Source organism: Monodelphis domestica, chromosome 1, assembly GCF_027887165.1.
Source record: "Monodelphis domestica isolate mMonDom1 chromosome 1, mMonDom1.pri, whole genome shotgun sequence".
NCBI lineage: Eukaryota > Metazoa > Chordata > Mammalia > Didelphimorphia > Didelphidae > Monodelphis > Monodelphis domestica.
In genome coordinates, this window is record NC_077227.1 from 542,313,777 (window position 1) to 542,333,972 (window position 20,196).

General features: G+C 35.9%; 1 protein-coding gene across 11 annotated transcripts in view; it reads right to left on the minus strand.

The window, feature by feature from the left end:
• The window catches only part of RNF144A (ring finger protein 144A), a 161,347-nt gene that overhangs the window by 81,736 nt on the left and 59,415 nt on the right, over window positions 1-20,196 (minus strand). For 2 of the 11 annotated variants that reach the window (XM_056813338.1, XM_056813339.1), the window contains exon 4: window positions 1,483-1,601. The exons of 8 other annotated variants lie outside the window; for them this stretch is intronic. In XM_056813338.1, coding sequence (XP_056669316.1) covers window positions 1,483-1,486 — 4 coding nt within the window. In that variant the 5' untranslated portion in view covers window positions 1,487-1,601. Of the gene's footprint in view, window positions 1-1,482; window positions 19,365-20,196 lie in introns of those variants that run through there. One more of the 11 variants, XM_056813340.1, reaches the window with a different exon arrangement.

Genomic DNA, 20,196 nt, shown 5'->3' on the forward strand with positions numbered 1-20,196 from the left:
TGTAAGAATTCTGTAGTGTTTGTTAAATGTTTGGTTAAAAGTCTTGGTCTAGAAAGCAGAAGACAGGCTTAAAGTTACTTCTTTATAAAGCATCTCCTATGTAAAGCTTAAGATCATGCTTGATTACTTGGAAGATGGCACTTACTTTGCTCAGTGATCGTCTGATTAGGATAAGCAATGGAGCTTTCAGGTGAAGAAACTCCCTCTAACAGTGCATGTCATCAAATGTTTTGCAATTTATAATCTTATGGATTTGGCTAGACCACTAAAAGGTTAAGTGACCCATCTAAAGTCACAAAGCCAGTTTGTATCAAAGGTAGGACTTAAATCCAAGTATTCCAGCTCTCTATGCCCTAGACCATGCTGCCTGTAATTAGCAATCAATTGAGGAATGCTTTCCACCATTATGGAGATTGTTCCATGAAGAATCCTCTGAATAAGTCCTATTCTTCACTGGGGCACGGAGGTGACCTTGAGTTCTTGACCTCTGTGGAAGAAGAGTGTAAACTCTGACAAACTCTACTAAACTCAAAAAATTTTGAGCACAATTCTAGGGAAAGACAATATCTGCTATCTGATGATCAATCTAGCTAAGCATGGGAAAGGCTCATCACCAGTTGGCTGGCCACTAGATGATGAATTCTCTAGGCATGGAAATGCAAGAAACCAAGGAAGAAAATACAAAATGGCCTTCGGTACCATGCAGCAGCCATTGGCTTTCAGCAGGGGTTATAACAGAGCATTAGGAAAGGAGGTTAAGATTGGAAGAGGCTCATCACCAGCTGGCTGGCCACTAGGTGATGAATTCTTTGACTATAACAATGTAAGAAACAGAAGAAGAAAATACAAAATGATTTTCAGTACTAGACATCAGCCATCTGCTTCTGCATGGACAGCAGCAGAGTGGGAGGAAACAAGACACAAAATTCAAAGAATCACACAAATATTTCCATAGTATATTTAAATTGTTAATAATAGCAATTATCATCATCAACAACAGCATGGTCATTATATCATCATCATCATCATCATCATCATCATCATCATCATCCCCATCATCCTGGTACTAGTAGCACTGTTTCCAAGACACTTTTAACAAGCCTACAAAAGATGAACTAACATCCCAATACTTTTAAATTCAGTTATAAAAAAACAGTTATTTTATATCCCTTTGCAATAATCTTCAGAACATTAAATATAAAAGAATTATAGCATGATAGTAGCTTGTCCCAGGACTGTTTCTATCTGACCTCCATAGAAAAAGATGAGAACAAGACTGATAATAATAAGAGAAGAACAAGATGACAATAATAACAATAATAGCTTATATCTATACACAAAGTGCTTTAAAGTCTGTAGAGTGCTTTGCACTTGTTTTCTCATTTGAACCTCACAACAACCCTGGGAGGCAAGTACTATAGGTATTATCATACCCATTTTACAGATGAGGATATGAGATTCAAGAGAGGTTAAGTGACTTACCCATGGTCACACAGCTAGGAAGTGTCAGAGGCAAGGTTCGAACCCAGGCCTTCCTGACTCCAAGTCCAGCACTGTCCACCAAGCCAATTCTATTTACGTACAATGTTTCAGAGTTGTATCTATTGCATAAAGTGAGATTCACTTATACAGTTAATCGGAGTGCCATAAGTGAAAGCTTATTATTAAGGGCAATTATAATTCAATGTGAGTAACAACAACTTAAATCTGTTAGATGCATCAAAAGTTATGTTTATAATTACATCATCCACTGAACTTCATATTGGTTGATGCTCAAATAAATATTTGATTCATTCCTTGTGCCTAGAACTACACTTGAAATGGAAGAGTTAAAAAAAAGCATTCATTTCTTCATTCTATGAATTCGTGAATGCACATTAAATGCAAACCACTATTATTAGGATTTTAGGACTATGGATATAGAACTGGAAGGGATCCTAGAGGCTATAGAGGCCTCTAAAGTCCAATTCCCTTATTTTACTATTAAGGGAAACTGAGGCCCAGCATGATGATGATAATAATGTCGGAGCTAGATTTCATTTAATTCAATATTTATTTTATTGTACCTCTTTTTTTTTCTTTTCATAGGTAACATGCTAGGTTAAAAGATAATCAAGAAAAGCATCTGCCTTCTTCACAGAGGGCTTATAATATAACTGGGGAGTGAGAACTATCCATTTATGGACTAAATCATGTCATTTGAGCTCAAGAGGCAAGGCAACTCTGAGAATGGAGGAAACTGTGAGCTGAAGAAGCAAGAATAAGAGAAAGGAAGGATGTGAGCTGAACCTAGAAAGAGAGATACTAGTTAATACAAAGAAAGGGGGAAAAGAAGATGGCCCAGACTGATGAAACCATGAGCAATGAGCACAGTGTTCTGTGGGAGAAATAAAGAATATTCTAACTGAAGTGGAAGATACAGATAGTGGGAGAGATGACTGGCTCAGCAGAAGAATTATTAGATTCATTTCTAAAGAACATCCTCATTCTCAAGTATATTCTGCTCCACTACTTGCCTATCTCTATCCATCAATCGAATGAATAAAGTTGCAAAAAGACTTTGGCTTTTCAAGAGAGTGACTCGAAAGTATGAACTAGAAGGATATATAGATCACTGCATCATAGGATAATAGGCTAGATCCATAAGGGACCATAAAAGTCATCTTCATCTTATTGAGGAAACTGAGGCCCATGGAAGGTTCAGAAACCTGCCACAGTCACACAGACCATAAGGTCCTAGAACTTTACCAGCTCAATCTTCTAGTATAAGAATACTTCTCTAGAAATAAACTCAGTAATATCTTTTTGGGGGGGAATGGAAGAGAGGAGAAAGGACTCCCTACACAAAGGTCTTAAAAGGATGTCCTCAAAAGGATCAAAAGAGGGAACTGAGCACATCTGGTCAAGTACTTCTCAGTACTAAATGTGATGTATGGAAGCCCTGGCAGCCTCTAAGATCCTTTGTTCACTGCCTCCTATCCCAGGGATTAGATACCAATTCTGAATTCAAGCAGATAGAAAAATAATAGTTTTTGCAAAAGTTATACCAATCGTATGAAGTAGGTTCTAGGGATATTTTTTAGCTTCATTGCACAGATGAGAAAAATGGTATTTAGAAGAAGCGACAAGAATTCTGAGGAACTTATGAAAAAGAATGGTCTCCACCTCCAGAGAAAGAACTGTTAGAGTAGGAATGCAGATGAAAACATATGATTTGTCAGTTGTTTATTTTGGCATATATTTTGGGGGTTTTGGTTTTACAAGAGTATTCACTTATAAAAATTAATACTATGGATATATGTTTTGAGTGATAGTACATGTATAACCCAGATTGAATTGCTTGTCAGCTCTGGGAGGGGACAGGGGAGAAGGGAATGAGACAATATGGGTCATACAATTTCAGAAAAATTATGTGGAAATTTGTTATAAAAATAAAAAGATAATAGAAGAATCAACAGCAGGCATTTAAACTCCTATTTCAATAGATGTCAAGCTTGTAATTCTATCTCATTCCCCAACTGCACTGCTTCTGCTAAGAGCTGCTTTCTCCTTTTCACTGCTCTCCCACCCATATCCATCCCTCACCGGAGCAGTCACTAGTTCTTGCCCCTATTCCTGCTGTAGTAAAAGTTCCCTCTCTTCTCCTCCATATTCCTAATCAATCCCATTATCACCACCCTGCCTTCCTCTTTGTTTTTCTTTCAGAGGGAAAAAAAATATCTCTGCTGACCCAAATCATGGAACTTCATTTTTTATGATGACTAAATTATCTTCTCTAAAGAAGTCTTTTAAACAAGGTATATAATGAAAATTAATGACTGATCATGGTAGTGTGGTGACCCACAACCTCTGGCTGCGTTTAGGAAGCTAAAGAGGCTTTGAGTTAGCTCTCCTGGTAGCAACCTTAACTAAGAAGGGAAAGTCTTTAAGCCTGCTCACTTGGTGATGAATTCTTTGGTTGTAGCAAACCACAAAACAAAACAAAATGCAAAATGGTCCCTTAGTCCTGTGGGACTCCTATCTACTGAAATGACACCAGCTAAGTGAGAGGAAGGGGAGCAAAAGGTGCAAAGAATTACATATTTTAGACCATCTAATAAAAACTTTCCCTTAACTACAGATATCCTGTGATATCCTTGTCCAGGGCCAAGAAGCAAAATACTACTGGGAAATACTGAATTCTATCAATCTTGACATTTTGCCACATAAGCAAGCAGATAGATGGAATTTGCAGCCATATGGAAGGATCAGTAACAGCTCTCTTGGAAAGACAAGTGAATGGACTGGCAAAGCTGGTTTAACAATATGTCCAAAGGTTGCAGGAAACATAATTCCATGGGAAAATATGATTGTCTCATATTGGAGTGACCATGATCAAGTCTCTGTAAAAAGACCACCCACCATGAAAATAATTAGAGCTTACACATCAACATCTGTTGCAAGGGAAGAGAGAATGTTTTTTGTCTTAAAGTTCCACAGAGCACTGGACCTTGAAGTCAAAGGAGCATTTGCTTCTCAATTTCTGGCTTTTGTATTTACTAGACTTTGAGGAAGTTGTGTAATACCTCTGGGCCCCAGTTTCCTCATCTATAAAATGTGAGGATGGGGACTAGATAACCTCTGATGTCTCTCCCTTCTAGGTCTTAGTTTAAGATCCTATGAAATTCCACAAAACATGCAACAAAACTCTTCAAATTAAATCAACAAATTTTGTGATAATTGGTGACTTGGAAGCAAATGTAGAAAGAGGTAAAGAAAGAAAAAAGAAAGAAAAATATGGAAAGTATAGGTCAGGAAGAAGGAATGAAGAAGGCAAACATTTACAGCTTATACAGAAGCTTCAAACCAACAAATCAAATAATTTCAAGAAAAAAATCAGAGGGCACTAGGTCTGTTAAGGATAGAATAACAGAATAAAAATGGCATTAATCATATTCCCATATGCAGAAAAATGATTCATTGTTAATGTAGGAGTCTTTCCTGAATCTGTCTAAATTTAGGTCTAATGTCCATAAGGAGGATGATATGATGACACTGTATTCTACCAGAATAAAATCACATCTGTAATCAGTTCTGGGCACCATATTTCAGAGATAGCATTGGCATGTTAAACCAAAGAGAGTTAAGAGAGTGGACAACTATATGAAAATACTTGAGAACATAAAATACAAGGACTAGATGAAAGAATTAGTGTTTGTGGTGAAGAAAGAGTGGCTTGTTTAACAAATGTATTAAATAGTAGTTATCTGAAAAATAATTTTTAAGTTAGTCTAATTATTTGAAGGCTGGTAATATAGAATTAGGATTAAACATGTCCCATTTGACTCCAGATAGAGAAACTGGGAGAAAAAGGTAGAATTGAAGGGAAGCAAATTTCAGTTACCTAAAAAGAGGAAAGAAAAAAAACAACTAAATAAAACATGGCAAGAGCTCCTTCAGGAAAAAGTGAACTTGCCATTCCTGAAGATTTGTAAATGGAAGATGGAGGATCATCTGGGAAATGCCATTGATGATTCCAGTTCCAACATGAAATGGAAATACAAAATCCCTTCAAACTCTCAGAATTTCAGACTATTTACAAATATCACCTTAAAGCAGGATCCCTAAATATTATTTCCCATAATGTTAGATCCTCAATAGATGCAGGCTAATCTTTTCATAGGGAACTGAATTATTCCCCCCTACTATTGCTTATTTTCTGACTTTCCACTAAAATTTCCATCTCTAATGGTCTTAGTCCTACTCTAAATACCTAATTTTTATCCATTTTTCAAAATCCTTCTCTATACAAAGCCTTCTTTACATACTGTTTGTCTACTGATAAATAATATATAACCTTTAAGTCCCCTCTGCCTCTAACACTCTATGCTTTCAACACAAGCTAGTATTACTCACAGGGTTTGATTAAGTGATCACCTATATAATGTCTTTAGGGACACTGCAAAGACTCTAAGGAACTCTAACACTTCCTCATCTATTAGCTCTTTTTTGAACACACTTTTGATGAAGACTGGCATCACATATAGGTAGGCTACATGCTGTTGTGGGCTGTCAAATGAATTTCAGTCGTGGGAACTGGAATGCCACTGTGACTAAGAGACCAAAGGTCAGGATTTGACTTATTCACACATCCACCAACCGCTATAGGAGGACCTAATAAAATTTACAAAGCCTATGGATTTTCATGTCCTAGTTTTTAGAAAACACATGGCTTAAAACTATATTCACTGTTAAAAATGTAACATTTCTTTGACAAAAGCATATGTTTCTCATCTTACTATGAGTTTTAGATATTTCAGGGAAGATTAGCAAGAAATTGAATATATGGTAATTAGGAACAGAAAGGCAGGAAAAGGTGAATAGAGACCTGAGTGGCCAAAAAGCTTTGTCTATTATGTAACTGTACATGCATAGGGCTTGCCCTAGGTATTTGAAATAAATCAAATATATACATAGTATGTATTAAGTAGAATCTGTGCCCATCCCATCAACATCTAAAGCTCATTTACACAGAGCTCAAGGAGAGGTCAATGGGTTTTGCCACTCCAACTTTTTAAGAGTGTCATACTAATCAAAAACTGGGAAAGCTAGTCTACTCAAAATGCATGTTTACTGAAATCAAATAAGATTTCACTTTGTTCTAGTCATCTACCAATTACCTCTCAATATAATGTTCACCAATTCAATCATACGTGGTCCTTATTGCTGTATCACCAGAACAAATATTGACTCAAAGATTTAGGTATGAAAAGTCACACACACACACACACACACACACACACACACACACACACACACACACACACACACCACCACTTAAAATAATTAGATGAAAATGGACTTCAGCAAAATTCCAGAATATAATTATCATGCTGACATGAGGGGCTATGAAAGAGAATAACAGAAATTCAGAGCTGAAAGTCCCTAGTCCTATCCAAAGTTGAATAAGAATCTTTGCTAACTACAAAATTTCCTGACTGATAGCTATCCAGCCTCTGCTTTAGTCAGAGACAGTTATGCAACCACTGCCCTCTGTGGTAGCTCATTTCAGTCTGGGATAGCTCTGATTGTCAGGCTTTTGTTGCTTAAAATTAGGAAGCTTTTCCATGAGAATTTTCTTCTCTATAATTTCTTTTCTGTAATAATCCACACTAATTTCCCTTCTGGGATTAAAGAAAGTAAATCTAATCTCTCTTCCACACAATAACTTCTTCAAATTCTAGAAGACAGCTATCGTTTTCCCCACAAGTCTTGTCTTCTCTAGACTAGACCTCTTCAGATCCTCACATGGCATTGTCTCCAATTTTCATCAAGCTGAGACAGCTGGATTGGAGAAGAGGCTAAAACACTGGATCTGGGGTCTGGATGACCCAAATTCAAATCTTGCCTCAAATATTTACTACCTTTGTAAACCCAGGAAAGTCACTTAACCAGTTTGCCTCAGTTTCTTCAGTTATAAAATGGCTTTGGAGTTAATAAGGAGGAAGCCTTCGAGATCATTTGTACCTCCTTCCCAGGTGTGCTGTGAGGATCAAATGAGACAATACTTGTAAAGTACAATGCCAGGCATGTAGTAGGAGGTGCTGTATAAATTCTTATTGCCTTCTTTTCCTACTTTGTCCAAGATTTGAAACTGTTCTGACCATCCTGAATCTGAACCAAGATAGTTCTAATCTTGAAATCCTTGTGAGTTAAAAACCAAGAGTTAGTATCAACATTAGAATCTCACAAAGTTCAATGACATTTTGTAGCTATTCTCTAAAAATGGAATACACAAAGTTATGACACCAAGGTACTCATTCACCCTCAATTCTGACCCATACATTTGATTCTGCGAAATAGTCCTGGGACAAGAAAAGTCCAACTCAGAAATATTTCTCTCCTCTCGAACCTTTAATTTAACAAATGATAGGACTATCTATCTATCTATCTATCTATCTATCTATCTATCTATCTAATCTATCTATCTTTCTTTTTCTTTTGAAAAAGCTGAAGCAAATGATCTCTAAACCTCCCTCATAATTCTAAAGCCTATGATTTTACATATCCTGGTTCTGTCATTTACTGGCTCTGTAGCCATATGTAAGTCACTAAAAATCTCTCTCTAAGTCTCATTTTCCTTATCTGTAAAATAGGAATAACACCTGCAACATCATCACACAGTTGTTATAAGGAAAGTGATTAGTAAACTATAAAAGTATTTTATTAATTTAGGCTATTTTTAATTACTAATTCTCAACAAAAATTTCTCCCAAAAATGAATGATATAATTACAAGTGTTTATTCTGCTCTTGTGAAACTGCTCTATGATGGGAAAACATTTAGGTTCATAAGACTTTTTACTTTCTGATTCCATGTTGACCTAACCAGACTTTTCAGTTTTCACTTCTGTATCATCATTCATATCCCTATATAGGAGTAACGTGTATACCCTAGGTCACTGTCTTAGGTCTCTTCTCTTAACATTCTCTTCTTTTCTTGGTGATCTTACTTCTTACAACTATCTATGTGTAGATTATGCCAAAATCTTCCTAATTAGCTCAAATCTCTCTCCAGAGTTCTAGTATCCTCTTCTCAAACTGCCTGTGACAAACCTCTAGCTGAATTTCATAGAGACATCTCCAACTCAAAAAATCCCAGAAAACACATTCACTCCCCATTTTTCCTAGTTTTCCTATTTCTGTCCATGGTACCACCATCATTCTAGTCATGCAAGCTCCTAAACTTAGAACTACCCTTCAGTCCCTCTTCTAGATAAACAATCAGTTGCTTCTATCTCCATGACAATTCTCAAATCTGTCTCTTCTCCTCTCATGGATTCTAATTTAGGTCATCCCTCCCCTACAGCATTCCAATAGCATCCTTATTGACCTCCTACATCCAGTCTCTCCTTCCAAAACATTTTCTAAATAGATTTCAAGCTGATATTCCTAATGCATAAATCTAAACATGCAAACCTTACTCAAGAAGTTATCAAAAGATAAAATTCAAACTCCTCTCTTTTGTAGTTAAAATCTTTTACTGTGCAGCACTAGTCTCTCTTTCGAGGTTGATTATAAAAGCATTATCTCTCTGGCACTCTACATATTAGTGAAACCTGCCAACTGGTTGTTTGTTCATACAGAGATGGTATTTTCTCGTCTCCTAGTCTTTGTCCATAAAGTTGTCTTCCAAGCCTGGATTGTTTCATTTTCTTAATTCTGCCTTTAGGTACCACCACCCCACACCCCCAGCTGCATATTCTCTGGTTGTCCCTCATGCCTGTAATATTCTTCCCTCCTCCACTTCAACTACTGATTTCCCAATCCTCCTTTAATCTTATCCAATTAAGTCTTATCCTTTAAGACTCAATGAAAATCTCATTTTTATCTGAAGCTTTTCCCAATGCCTCTTAATTCTAGTGCCTTCCCTCTGTTAATTATTTCCTATTTATATTAGATATAGCTTTATATATTTATATATCCAAACATATATGGTGTATTTTGTTGGCATATCTCCTTCATTAAATTGTGAGCTCCTTGAGGGCAGGAAAAGTCCTTTATTTTGCCCAGTGCTTAGTACAACAAATGGAACAAAGCAACCACTTAGTAAATGTTTATTGATCAAAGAAATAAAACAGTAGAAATATTTTAACTCAGCTTATCAGACTTCAAATCCAGCAATCTCCTGTAACTATGTCTATGGGAAGAGAAAGGAGGAGACAGAGAAGGTGAGAGATATTGTAGTTGAAAGACATAGTTTGAAAACTGATGGAATGAAGGAACAGAGGGGCAGCAGTCATAGCTGAAATCAAGGCTTTGAGAGTAACTGCTGGTACCACTCAGTCAAAGAGAAAGTGAAGCAGGTTTGGGGGAAGAGATCAGAGATAGAGGAATTTTATCTATTGTTGGAAATTTCAGGGGTTGCTGTCTAGTAAATATTCTCAGCTGAAGGTAGAAAGCTTACAAGAGAAGTTAGGGCCATAGATACACATCCGGGCAATATTTTTTTTAGTTCAATACATCTTTAAAAATAATTTCAATGTGATGAGAATATGTATCTTTGCATCTCTATGCTAAAAAACCACAGAACTAAATGAGATTACAAAGGATAATAAAGGTTGGGGGAGATACTCAAGGATGGAAACTTGGGGAACATTAGCATTCAAGAATTAGAAAGGGCAGTCAATGAAGGTTCAACTACATACTATGAACAACACTTCACAAATCAAACAACAGAAGCTTAGAAACATTAAATGACTTGTCTCTAGTCAAAAGGACTTACATATCAGAAACAAGATTGGAACGTAGTTTTCCTTTGTCCCCAAGTCAGCGTTCTATTACTTTTTCCATGCTGCTTCCCCTTTGAAGACTGGGATAAAATGGTAAAAGGGGTGACTAAGTGTAGAAAGCTGAGGCTAAAAGCTGAGTCTTCAACATTTTAGGTGACACAGGCTTTACAAGAAGAGAAAATAAGATGCCTGGCTGGGCATAATAACATAGTAGAAGATGAGCTTCACAATGGATGAGTAGTCATACAAAGGATCATAGATCTAAAGTTAAAAGGGTAGAGAGAGAACATCTAGACCCATCTCCTCATTTTACAGATAAGGAACAAGAAGCCCAGGAACATTAGGTACACTGTCCAAGATCACAGGAGTTGTAGAGATCAGATGTGGAATTTGTACTTTTGCCAACACTTTTTAGAACTGTCTCTTCTGCTAGGAAAATCTTTTAATTTAGTTAGACTGGCTAAGATTCTTTCCAGCTCTAAGCTATCTTTCCAACAGAACTAGAACTGTCTTTTCAATTTAATTTCCACTTAGCTACTATTGCTGATGCACCCTTCAAATGACCACCAGAAACCACTCCTAGGAAGAAGACAAGAGTCCTGCTTTCATGGGACTATGTATACTCATCTTCATTCTCATCATTTTCAGTCTTACAAATGTTTACTACCCCACCTTCACTCCCTACTTCTTACATTGAGAACTGGTATGAAATAATCACCACTATTGCCCCTGGAAAGTGTTTGGCAATATATGGCCTTACTGTTCTACTTTCCAAACTGAATAATTTTTCCCTGGCCACCAACTCTCCTCTCTGTGCCATCTACTTTATTAGAAACTAAGCTCTTTGGGGGCACAGACTTTTCATTCCTACAGTGCTTGGCACAAGGTACGTGCTTATTTTTTTTTCTCCCATTCATTTATGTCTCCACATTTGGAAAATCTGCTCTAACACACAAAAATAAATAGGCATAATTGTGGCATCCAAATATAACTCACCTTTGCTTTAGAACTTGGTTATTGCTATTCTATTCTTTTTCAGATTTCTTTTCATTTAATTCTTTTGAAAGATAAAAAGTTCATGAACAACAGTTCTCAAAAGAAAAAATGCAAACTATTAATAACCATATGAAACAATGCTCCAAATAACTATTAAAAGAAATGAAAACCAAAACTATTCCAAAGTGTTATCTGACATCCAACAAATTGGCAAAGATGAGGATAAAACTGAAGATAATCAGTATCAGAGGACTTATTGAAAGATGGGCAAAAATAACACACTTTTGGTAGAGCTATGAAATTGTATATTTTAAAAGTAAATTGAATTATTCCAAGAAAATGACTAAAATAACCTTGGATTCTGAGAGACCACTTCTAGGTATATATCCCAAGGATGTCAATGATAGAAAGAAAAGTCCAATATACATATATTTTCAGCAGTATTTTTTGAAGTAGAAAATAACTACAAATAAAGTAAATGACAGTTTATTAAGGAATGTTCTGTCAATTGGGTTTTCTGCAAGTTTTAAGTTTGCCCCTGCTCCTGATTGAACTATAGACCTTGAAGTATTTTAGATTAGACCTTTTCCTTTTGTATTCATAACAGTTTACCTCTCCCTGATGCCCCAGCTGTTGGCTGCAACCTCTTTGCAGCTTGCTTGCAGCTTGTCTATGCATGCTTGCTCTACCAAGTTCTCCAGAGGGAATAAAAGACCCCAAGGTACTGTCACTCTTAGGAGAATCATTTTGCATGGTGCATTCTCCCAGAGCCCTTGGCTTTGTGTGATTTTTAGGAGATCAACTCTTGTGTGGTAGCTGAAAGTGAATATTATCTCTTTCCTGATTAAAAACAAGGTTTGTCTTACTATTTAATAGTTATGTGTTATTTCAAATATAACAGTTCAAAGAAACTGAAATGTGTAGATGCAATGACATTTTACTATGTTATAAGAAACAAATGATAATAAAGGAGCAGAGGGAGACATGTTGAAAAATAACAGAACAAAGAAAGTAATGTAAACAATGACTAAAATGATATAAATGGAAATAATATATTTAATTATGATGACTAAGCTTGGCTTTAAAGAAATATATACTTTCCTTATTTCATTTCTTCTTCAGAAGAGAAAGACTAGATATAGAAGAATGAAAATATATTATTGAGATTCAGCTAGTGTGTTACCATGATGCAACTGCCTTCAGTCACTCTCCATTGTATCTTCTTACCTTTTAGGTCTTTGTTACAAGGGATTGCTGGCTAGGGAGGAGAGGAGGAAGGATAGATTTGCAAATGAAGATGATGTTAAAAAAGGTATGAATAAAATTTTAAAAGATGATCCTGTGATTTTATAACTAGTATATTTGAACAAAGGAGATCTATCTATCTATGGCAACACCCCACACTCCTCCTGATTAGCTATATAACTCTGGAGAAGTCACTAATCACTCTTGATTGAGTTATTTCCATATCTTTAAAATGAGAATGATAACTCTTTTATCTGCTACAGAGGATAGCTAAAGGTTAATAAGGAAAAGGCTCTTTCCTGATGAAAGCTACAGAGAGATGGGTAACAGAAGAATAAATGGACTTTCTGAATAGGAGAGAGGATTTGTCTTTTAAAGGAAGACAATGATGGTAATGCATATGCAGTATTCAGAGATGATAACTTTTATCCTGGAAATTTAATTTTACTATAACTCATATTTTTTCCTTTTCTTTCTATTTTTAAAAAAAGAATAAGCTTTTCAATTATGAGGATTTTGTGGCTACCTCTAATTATCTCCCAAAAACTTAAGAAAGTATGATCAAAGAAGAAAGCTCATTTTGACAGAAAAAGAAAGCAATTTTCCATATCCCCAGTCTTAGAATCCCTATGTCCTTGAGAGTCATACATTTTAATTCCATAATCAGTAACTATTATAGAGTCAGTTAAGTAATACAGGATTAAAAAAGATATACTTTAGTTTCTCAGAACATTTCTTGTGAGAAAGCAGGAGCTCTTTGCTTCAAGTACCCTATTTGGGAATGAAAAGCAGCTAACATTTGGAAGAGAGAAATGAAAAGTCTAAAATCCACCTAGCAATTTAGACCAAATAAAGACTCTGGTTTTAAATCTGGAAGCAGCAAAATTTGATATTGCTTTATTCATCTGGTAGGGCCTGCATCAAAGAGGAGAACAAAACAAATACAAGCAAGAAATGACTTTCATTAATCTGATATATATATATATAGATATAGATATATATGGATATATCTATATATATAGATATACATATATATAGTAGTAGTAGTCTCTCGGTAACCGAGATTGACGATTGTCTTTGTGCACTTTCATCTGTGATATAGATGAGTGTGCACAAAGACACCTGTGCATGAAGATTTAAGTGGAAAAGTCAATGCACAGAGATAGATCCACTCTCTCGGTGTTGGAAGCCTGGGTCCAATGGCACGAAAAGTCGTTACACCTGGAGACTTCCTCAGCTGCATTGGATGGCCGTGTTGTCTTTTGTGCTCCAACATGCCCTAAGCACTCCACAGTGCCTTGCTGCATCGCCATCTCAGCCGTTGAACCTTCTTGTTGGTTTCTTCCGCCTGTTCTGCCGAAGCAGTCTTCACATGCTGGGTGAGCAAAGCCCTGGTTCACCAGGGGTCAATGACCCGATGGCTACCCTCACAAGGTTTAGCTGGCCTGTCGAAGCCGTTCCCCGGGGTATGGCCACTGCCGCATGCTAGCAACTACTGGGAGCCACAAGTGAGAGCTGGGTGTCAGGTGGGGGTCAGAGGTTGGAGAGCTGCCCTAGGAGGGCACGACAAGCCCTCCGTACCAGAGATACTACTCCTCCCTGAGCACCCCATACATCCCACGTAAAATGAACTAAAGGACATGGCAAACCACTACACTTGCTTGTGTTTTTTTTTCCAAGAAAACTGACAAAATGGGGTCATAAGGAGTTGGATACTGCTGAAACAACTGAATAACAACAGAAACAAAAATTAGGAAACTAAACAATATGACTCCAAAGGAGCCTTATTACTCTTTGCCTATAATTTCTTGATCCTAATTGGAAATGTTAAAGTGGGTGAGGGGAAATAAGATATTTTTGAGCATTAAACACCGTCTCTGCAACTGAGGGTAGTCCATTCTTTCTGAAAGTCTTGTGTCCATGTCCATTGCTTTGACCACTGACCCAAAACTAGGTAGTTGTGTTATTTGCTTTCCTAAGAGAAAAGAGCCTGTTTTTTAGATAATTCCATATCAAGTAACATCAGAGGCTGAATGTGTTTGGGAGCTGAGATCTACTGGTCCTGAATTATTAGAGTTAATAATATCTGTGGAGATCAAAGACAAAATGACCTAAGGGTATCCATCTTTGCACAGAACTGGAGGGGAACAATTTTAAAGGTGGAGGTAATGGATGGATACCTAAATATATATGGCCTTCTTTGTGGAAATTCTGCAATACTGCTTAATATTTAGCAAGGAACTCTTGTTTGGAGTTAGCACCTGGGACAAACCTCAAGAATCATGCAATTAGAGCTCTATTTCTATCCAAGAGGGATCATCATCTGGGTATTTGGCTGTGCAATAATCATTCCATTTTGCAAATCTACCTTTGCCTACAACATGTCTATCTCTTCTTTGAAATCAAAAGAAAAGAAGTGAAGAATTGTAAGAAAAAATTAGTGAAATGATAGATTCTCTTCCTCTCCCTCTTTTCATATGGCATACCACGAATGATCACCAAAATGATCTTTTTTAGCAACCACCACTGGTCCTATCAAATCAGAGAATTCCATTGTCTTAGAATTGATTCTATACAAGAATGAAGGGACAGAAGACCTGGTGTAGTGGGAAGAATAACAACGATCAATCATTGCTTCAGAAGAGTTAATGATGAAGTCAATTGCCTCCTCTACAAAATAGAAATTATTACTTCTGACTCCCTTATAATAAAGGGATGCACTCAGTGAGCTCCTGAGGGAGGAACTTTATACTTGCATGATGGTTAGTTGTAAATGTCATCCAAGTAATCTCTGTATTACTAGAGAGGTGGCACAGTGGACAGAGCACACTTCATAGAATAAGGAGGACTTGAATGTGAATCCTTCCTCAGACACTAGTTATATGACCCTGGATAAGTTGCTTAATCTTTGTTCCTAGTTTCCTTATTTGTAAAATAAAGATGATAAATTATGCCAAACTCACAGGGTGGTTGTGAGGATCAAATGAGTTAACATATATAAAAGTATTATATAAATGCTATTATTGTTATTTTCATTAATAACCACTGAGCAGGTTAATAATAACCACTGAACAGGTGTCATACTATAGACCTCACAGTTCTCTAGAAAGAAGAGGTAAAACTAATAACAAAGGGCAGCTAGGTGGCTCAGGGATAAAGACGTAGGTCTGGAGATTAGAAGTCCTGAGTTCAAAATCTTCTGGCTGTATGACTGGGCAAATCCTTTAATTCCAATTGCCTAACCTTACTGCCCTTCAGTCTTGAAACTAATACTTAGTATCAATTCAGACAGAAGGCAAAGAGCTTAAAAAAAACAAACTACTAAAATTAGCTGACATTTATATAAAGCTTCCAGATATATATTTCCCCTGTAACTCTGTAAAGTCTGTTAGAACATATATTATCCTCAATTTACTGATAAAGAAACTAAGGCACAAGATAGTTCAATTCAAAGCATTGATTAAGTCCCTACCACTTCTGAGGCAATATAGATAAAAAGACTAAAAAATAAGATAGTTGCTTCAATTTACTGAGAGTTGGATATAATATGTACACAGAAATAAATACAGTGGTTAAAGGATATGGCCAGGCAGTTTTCAAAAGAAGAAGTGCAAGCTATCAATAACATATGAAAACTGCTTCAAATCACAAATAATCATAAGAGAAATGCAAACCAAATCAACTCAAAGGATTCTCCTTCTACCTATCTAATTGTTATAGACGACAAAAGAGGAAAATGGCAATTGCTAGAAGTCATGGGAGAAGAGCCATACTAATACATAAATGATGATATTGAGAAATTGGTTTAACCATGCCAGAAAACAATTTCAACCAAATTCCAATGCAACTTTTACAAATCTTTTTTTTTTACAGTGATATCCATTATGAGGCACCATCCCAAAGAGTTCAAAGGATGACTAAGATGACATATATAAAAAAATATTGATAGCACCACTTTGTATTAAAGCAAAGAACTTGACAAGAAGAGACACCAAACACCACAAACAGTCCTTGGTCTTAAAGTTGTTTAGGTTCAAAAATTGCTCCTCATAGACTAGGAATGACTCTCTTCCCACAATCAATTCCACAAAATAATTAGTAAGCACTTATCATGCAAGACACTAGAGGAAGGGGAACATTGCTCAGCAGAAATAGAACATCAAGGAAATCAACTAAGTAGACCCCCAAACCCTTACAATGTTGACATATAAATTGGGATAGTGATGATCCTAACTGAGAGACAACATCATTATAAGGCTAGAAACTGGATTTTCTCACTTATCCAGATAACTCATTCCCAAGAACTCCTCACTACACAATGAGGGCATTCATTTGTGTGACTCTAACAAGTAAACTTTCCTACCATGAACAATACCACCTGGACTAATAGGAAGCATTAAAAATAAGCAAAGAAACATTACTACACTTAATAAAATGACTTACTCAAAATAAGTTCTGCCATGATGATCACAGTTTCCTAAAAATCAGGCAAGTAACTCTGAGGCGAAAACACAAGACAAAAGGAAAAAAAAAACCTTCACATTGAGGAAAGAGATGATAGCCAAGCTGGAGTGAGTTTTCTTCTTCAACACTGAGTATAAAGCTTATCATATGGGAATTGGATGCAATCAAATATAGTGATGCAATATTTCCTGAAGGGAAAATAAGATTTAAATAAGCACCTCCAAATATTCCCAAGAAAGCATCTCCAGGAAGGTGGGAACAGTCATCTATGAAAATAATAACTCAGCTAAGTTGACATTCTAAATTCATAACAGCTCATAACTTTGAAAGAAGTTTTTTTTTTCTCCCATAGAACGATTTTGTGGTTATCCAGCCATTGAGTTACTACATACACAGGACACCTGAAATAAATTTTTGTTGTTTTGGTGAAGAGTATATAATTGCTGATATATAATGAGTCCAGTGGGGATAACCACTCTAAAGTGTGTAAAACTCTTTTTTAGCCATTAGGGTACCATTAACATCATTTTATGTTATTTTATCAAGCCTAAATTTGCATCTTCCCAACTTCCATTGTTTCTGGGACCAAACCAAACAATCTCCATCCTTCTGCCACAGGATAGTGCTTCAAGTACTTGAATACAGATACAATGCCCTTTTACCTCCTCTCTCATTTCCGGTCTAATCATCCTGAGTACTTTCAACTGATGCTCAAATGGAACAAGCTAGAGGACCTTCACCATCTCAGTTGTTCTACTATAGACAATCTTCAATTTGTCCTAAATTTCCTAAAACGTTGCTTAGATCTGAACACAACATTCTAAATATGGCCTAGCAGATCAAGCTTTCAGGGTGATTACCTACTTAACTCTAAATATTCTTGGTTCTTTTAAGTGCATAAGTTGTTTTTTTTTCCTCTCTCATATAATGCTGTTAACTCATATTGAGTTTGTAGTACAGAAAAGGTCCCCAAACATTTATGTTTCCAAAGTAAGAAATATTATATCATACTCTTCCATATGAAGAACGTTACATTTATTTTTAAATATATAGACTAACAAATGTTTTCCACTGGTCACAAGGTTTCATCAACATTCTATATGGAAAAATCAATTTCTCTCTTCCCACCATCCTTCATGAGGTCTTCATTCACAGCTGTAATAATTAATTTAAAAACCTCCACTTCATGAAAAAGGAACTGTGGCACAACCATTGACTCACTATTGTCAAAGTTAAAATATATCCCTAAGTATATGGCTTAGTGGCATCTGCTTCTCTAACTATCACTACTTCTAAGAATATATTCTCAAGGACAGTTATGATCATATGACCTTTTCTAAGCCATTCTTTGAACTCAACACAAACACATCCAATGACTCCTTATGATTTTCTAGTTGAATAAAGTCTAGATTCATAAGCCTGGAATTAAAAGTCCTCCATGATCTTCCTCAATTTATTTATCGTATGTTTCTTCTAATACTCCCTCTGCTCTAGAAAGGCTCATCAACTCACTAACAGATAAATTCCCAACTTTGCATCCTTACTTATTCTACTTAGATTGTCCTTTCCTTTTCTTAATGTCTGCCTATCTATAGACCTATTTTATAGCCTATCTATATTTCAAAGTCTAGCTCAATTCCTACTCCTTGTTAACATTAAATTAAAAACTCCCAGTTCTTAGTTTCCATAGAGTTCATTAATATTTACTTGAAATAGAGATCAAAGCCTATTTCTAATCTAAATCTAATCTTGCCATCAGGGAAATAGAGTACACACTCACTCACACATACACACACACACACACACACACACACACACACACACACACACACCTCCTCTTTTATCCTCTTTTGGCCTGACCATAACCTTTAGTTCCAGGTCATGTCTCTAGGACTCTTCACCTGTAACCTATGTTTGGAGTGTTCATGTGACATCCAGTCACACAGCACAGGGCGCAGGTCAGATGACCCTGGGGGGCAGAGGTTCCCTTTACATCCCCCAGTGACCATTCTAGGGGAGTGATCTCCTATGTCTCTTAAGTCACTGACTATACTACCTAACAGACAAGAAAAAGTAAGACATTTGGGAGATTTCATATTTCATTCACTGTTCCAAAACATGGGAATAAATGGACCTTTCCTTAAAAAGATAATCAGTATACATCTAAAACGAAGAGCCATAGCCATACATAATAAGGATCAACTAGAATCTTTTCCAGTACGAGCAACGGTTTGGCAAGGCTTTCTACTGTCATCCATAATACTAGACATAGGATTTATGTATTAATACTAATTAGTATTAAATAATTAAATAATAGTAATTAGTATTAAATAGGATTTATAAGTATAGTCTTCCCATATAGGAATTTAAAGAGTTTAACCATAATAAGTCCCTTATGATTTCTATATATAGATAATACTAGAAATATACATAATACTGGACATAATACTAGAAATGCTGCCTATAGCAATAAGAGAAGAAAAAGCAAATGAGGAGGAAAGCATGAATAAAGAAGAAAGACCATTATGACTTTTTTTCAAATAATAAGGCAGTGTATGTAAAGAACCTGGAAGAATCAAATTAAAAATAAATAAAACACTTAATATCTTGAGCAAAGTTACAGGATTCAAAAGGAGTCAACACAATATCAATAAAAAATGGGAGGAAAAGAGAAATTTCATTGAAAGTAATTATAGAATCCATAAATTATCTGGAAATCTACCTACCAAAATGCAAACAAAACCTGTATAAATACAATTACAAAATACTGTTTACAGTATGAAGAGACATAAATGACTAGAAAAACATTAATTTCTCACAAATAGGCTAAGTCAACACCAAATTAACAAATGATCATTTTATATAACCAGAAAAATAATGTAAAATCTTTTCATATTATAGTCTCATTAATATAAGATCATTAAAGAATCAGAGGGCTTGGAATATGATATTCTGAGGGCAAAGAAGCTGTAATTATAGCCAAGAATCATCTACACAGAAAAACCCAAGTACAGTCCTGCAGGGGGAAAAAATGGACATTTAATGAAACTAGGACTTACAAGACCTCCTGATGAAAAATCTAGAGCTATAAAGAAAATATGACTTTCAAATATAAGACTCAAAAGAAGCAGATAAAAGTAAACATGAAAGAGAAATCATAAGGGACTTATGGTTAAACTGTTTAAATTCCTATATGGGAAGACTATACTTATAAATCCTAA